Source organism: Astyanax mexicanus, chromosome 10 (assembly GCF_023375975.1).
Source record: "Astyanax mexicanus isolate ESR-SI-001 chromosome 10, AstMex3_surface, whole genome shotgun sequence".
NCBI lineage: Eukaryota > Metazoa > Chordata > Actinopteri > Characiformes > Acestrorhamphidae > Astyanax > Astyanax mexicanus.
In genome coordinates this window covers 31,167,431-31,171,904 of record NC_064417.1, presented here as the reverse complement: position 1 = coordinate 31,171,904, position 4,474 = coordinate 31,167,431, and the positions used below count along the sequence as shown (strand labels likewise).

Below are 4,474 nucleotides of genomic sequence, written 5' to 3'. Positions count from 1 at the left end.
TGGTCCTACTCTCTTTTTAGTCGTCCTTCGACTACAAAGGGAGTCAAAGGAAATTGCTTCCATTGCGGTCCTAGATTACTTCCATTGCGGTCCTAAATTACTTCCATTGCGGTCCTTGATTACTTCCATTGCAGTCCTAAATAACTTCCATTGTGGTCCTAGATTACTTCCATTGCAGTCTAGATTACTTCCATTGCGGTCCTAGATTACTTCCGTTGCTGTCCTAGATTACTTCCATTGCGGTCCTAGATTACTTCCATTGCAGTCTAGATTACTTCCATTGCGGTCCTAGATTACTTCCATTGCGGTCCTAATTTACTTCCATTGCGGTCCTAGATTACTTCCATTGCAGTCTAGATTACTTCCATTGCGGTCCTAGATTACTTCCATTGCAGTCTAGATTACTTCCATTGCGGTCTAGATTATTTCCACTGCAGTTCTAAATTACTTATAAAGTGGTCCTAAATTACTCCCATTGTGGTCCTAGATTACTTCTAAGGCAGACTTAGAATACTTAATTGTGTTCCAACATTACTTCTAATATGTTCCTAGATTGCTTCCATTATTGCCCTAGATTACACACGTATGGTAACCCATGTATAGGGTCCTAGATCTATTGTTCCATCATGGTTCTAGACTATGCTTATTGTGATTGTACGTTTGCTGTGGTCCTGCAATTACTTTAATTGTGGTCCTACTTTCATTGTGTTTCCCAAATTACTTCAATTTTAGTCCCCATTAATACAAAATATGCAAGATAGAATCAAAATATACAGTTAGAATCAAACAACACATGTTTATTAGATCATTTCCTGTTAGATGTTTTTAAAAGACGATGAAAACTAAAGCCTAGCCTCGGCTTGCTGAATATTGCTAAATGATGGGCCCTTTTCCTATATGCCTGCATCAATCATAGCTCTAGTATCTATTGAAAAAGACACTAAAGTAAGGTTCAGTCATAGTCAGAAGCTCTAATTAAGCTGAATCTGCTTTGTAAGACAGAACTCAGCACTGCTCTTTTCAATGATGTGTCAAGTCATCTGTTCTTTTGTTTTATTTATTTATTTTTTCTTATATGTTTTTCATTTATTTAATTTTTCAGCTCTCCTAAATATGGAACCTTAACTCCCCGCAGACTGAATTTGTCACAAAAGTAAACAGACATCTGGGGGGGGAGAAACTGGGTTGGCATGAAGATGAGTGAAGACTCTGACAAGAATTACAGACAGGCTCCGGCTACATGCCGTGACAGATGCCAGCAGTTTAGCGTTAGCTAACGAGCTGCAAAAAAACTTGTACACCTGTTTTAGTTAGGAGTAGCTGATATTACCAATGAACTGACATTTGGATGTATGCAGTGTCCTATATTTACACTACATTAAAAATACAAATAACAAATCTAAGCATGCAGCTTTGTCCTAAACATCTATATAAATAATTTCTGGTGTGGTTAGATTAGACACTGAATACTGATAACTAGCGTGCTTCTTGATGAAAGAGATGTTCTGTTACTCATGGAAAGATTTTTAAATAGCATTTCTCAGCAGGATGCTCATCCACACTCAGTAAGTTTTTTTTTTTTTTTTTTTTTCCCCGGAAATGTCTTGTTCAGAGCACATTTTTTTTTAGCATGCCTGGTTGCCTGGTTTTATTTTTGTTAATAAGTGTACTATGACCAGGGTAATGGCTTTAAGGTTTTTCCACTAGAGGGAGCGCTAAAGACCAAATGTTAGTGGTACATGGTATTGTATTTTCCCTCATAGGCTCTGTTCACATTACCAGGCGGATTTTTTTTTTGCTCAGTGTGGCTCAGATCTGATTTTTTCATTGCTGTGTGAACATGCCAAATCCATTTTTTTTTTTATCATATTTGAGTCACATTCATATGTGGTCCTACAGAGTATCGTATCTGGAAATAACTTAAGCCCTATCCGGATGGGATTAGTTTCTCTGGAGAAGGTCTGTGAAAAATCTTTTACACTTCTACTCAAAGATAAAACTCTGGCATCCGGACAGCAATCGAAAAAACAGGAGGACCAGTGAGTTTTCTTGGATTTCTCGGTCATATGACATCATGTTCAGTAGCTCCTCCATTTTCACTCGCTGTTGTGTTTACACAGATCTCCGTGAAAACACACGCTATTTTATTAAATGGGAGGTGACGAAACTCAGAGATTAAAATTACCAGAGAACCACGGAGTTCAGTGAAAAACAGTTGGTAATTCATCTTGTAATTTTCTCAGAGGACGTCTGAGAAAAACACATACATGTTCGTTCCGGACGGGAATAAAATCACAGAAGACCCTCCATAAAAGGAAAATTACCCCAGGACCCTCTGAGAAACTAATCCATCCGGATAGGGCTTAGTTATATTTATTGAAACGCTCTCAACTCCCTGAATCTACTGAGTCTTCACTCTTCATGGTGGTGCTAATGAAATGAGTTGGGTAAACTTGCGATGAAAATTGCAAATATTGATTTTTTTAAGCTTATTTCTAAGTTTAATTAAGGAATTGGGAATTGTTTTTAATTAATTATTTGAAATGTTTAGGCTAATAAAGTCTAATGTGAACTGTGTTATCTACCCAATCTACCAATTTGGTATTTATTGTATTTATTTTGTTACATTAATTAATTTTATGTACAAAAACAAACAAAAAAAAGTTACTGTTATTTACAAAATAGACTATTTTTAAGTTTACAGATTTTGAATGTTATAGAAAATAAAACATTTATTAGCATCTAATACTGAGTTGTTGATTTCACTGAAATGTAAATTCATCAGTCTCCTGGTGTTTCTCAATGTTGAATTAATCCAGATGAATCCAGATGATTTCAGCAGAATCACCTTTATTATATGAAGGTTTTCAGGGATTCTGCAAGGTCATTTAAAAACAGCTCATTGCCCAAAGGAACTTGGTCTCTAAGGAAGAGTCGAGGGTTGTGGAACAGGATATATGGGTGATGAATAACACCCCCCTCCACTCCCAAGATGAAATCGGCCATCTCACTGTTTAGCCATTTCCGGGCTGCGTCAATCCTTTTGGGATGAGTGGTGGACCTCCACTGACGTCGTGGGGTGATATCCGACAGCATGATCTTCATGTGTGGGAAACGACGGTGGAGATCATGCAGATCCGCCTTCATCTCTGCGCTGAGATGACCGGCGTTCATCCCTCCAATGTCGTTCCCGTCACAGTGGGTGATCAGCACGTCCGGAGCCGCTCTTCCTAGTAGAGATTTGTTGAAGAACGGGACGAGACCTCGCCACCTCAGTCCTCCCCAGCCGAACCAGCTGACCTCAGCCTGCACGCCCAGGTCGCCTCCCAGTGAGCTCCTCGCTATCTCCTCCCCACGGCGAATATAGCTGTCTCCTATGATCCATACCGTGGGAGGCGCTGTAAGAAGAAAACAATAAAAAGAATATTAAATCATTTTACAATCACAGCATATATATATATATATACTTAAATATAGTATATTTAAACAGTTAAAGAATTTGTGCAATACAACAATTCATGCCTCATCACCACTAGTAACATTACTACTGTAGTCTTTCTACACAGAATTAGCTAACTGGTTGATTTCTGAATTCTGCCCCATAAAGCACCTCTCTCCAGCTGGATTTGAGCCTTTTTCATTACTGGAGCTTCATCCTCTGCTGTCTCCGCCAGCTTCCTCTTACCAGAAGTTCTGCTGGTGCTAACGACAGTATCTGCAGCATATCAGTGACATTAGAAACAAGTTAGAAACAATTTATAACTGATGTGAGAACATTTGATTTAGTTTTAAAGAAATTAAACATGCTAACCAAACGGAAATCTGTCCCATAACGCACCTCTCTCCAGCTGATGCCTGGCCTGTTTCAGTGCAGGAGCGTCCCCATGTCCGTCCATTAACACGTGTGGACGTTTCTCGCTCCTGCTGGGGTGGTTGTTCTTCCCGTGCTGGAAGTTCTCCCAGCTCTGCCGGTTAATCTTCACTGGCCGCTGAACCACCGTCTTTACCGAGTTCAGTAAAGACATATTGCTAAAGCTGCTCGTCCTCAGTAACTGCAAGATTCCCTCCGAAGTCCTGATACTGTGGCTCCCAGCTCTAGCCTGAAACCAGAACTGACGGAACTCCTGCATAAATATGCTCAGGTGTGTGTTGTTAAACAGCTTTAGAGTGTGTTTTAGGTAATGTTAGCTAAGTTAGTTAGGTTATATTTCTGTGTTAGTTAGCTCACAAAGTTAGCTAGATTTTATGTGTGTTAGTTAGCATTAGCTAGCTTACGTATCTAATAATAATATAGAGGATACTATAGTAAGTATTGTTAATGTATGAAAAATTGTGTTACTGGCTTTAATGTCACCACTGATCAATTAACCTGCAGCAACAGCAGATAAACACACTGATAGAGGCCAGCGGTCCGGCACTGTGAAATTACCGTAATTACCCTAATAATAAGCACTGTGTAGTCTGAGAGACTGCA

At 39.3% G+C, this 4,474-nt stretch overlaps 1 protein-coding gene across 1 annotated transcript; it reads right to left on the bottom strand.

Annotated features, from left to right (window-relative positions):
* Window positions 1-2,835: 2,835 nt before the first annotated feature.
* LOC111195850 (uncharacterized) lies at window positions 2,836-4,474 on the bottom strand. Its single transcript, XM_022684349.2, has 3 exons — window positions 3,839-4,474; window positions 3,611-3,715; window positions 2,836-3,398 (listed from the first exon to the last, which is right to left on the bottom strand). Exons 1-3 carry the CDS (start codon window positions 4,128-4,130, stop codon window positions 2,854-2,856), a joined length of 942 nt encoding a protein of 313 aa, XP_022540070.2. The 5' UTR covers window positions 4,131-4,474; the 3' UTR covers window positions 2,836-2,853.

Bases quoted from the DNA above. Each gene is read 5' to 3' on its own strand.
- LOC111195850 (XM_022684349.2), bottom strand. From the start codon at position 4,130: ATGCAGGAGTTCCGTCAGTTCTGGTTTCAGGCTAGAGCTGGGAGCCAC. The intron at 3,716-3,838 runs GTGCGTTATGGG...GATATGCTGCAG, and splicing joins CAGGCATCAGCTGGAGAGAG to ATACTGTCGTTAGCACCAGC. The intron at 3,399-3,610 runs GTGCTTTATGGG...TTCTTCTTACAG, and splicing joins TCAAATCCAGCTGGAGAGAG to CGCCTCCCACGGTATGGATC.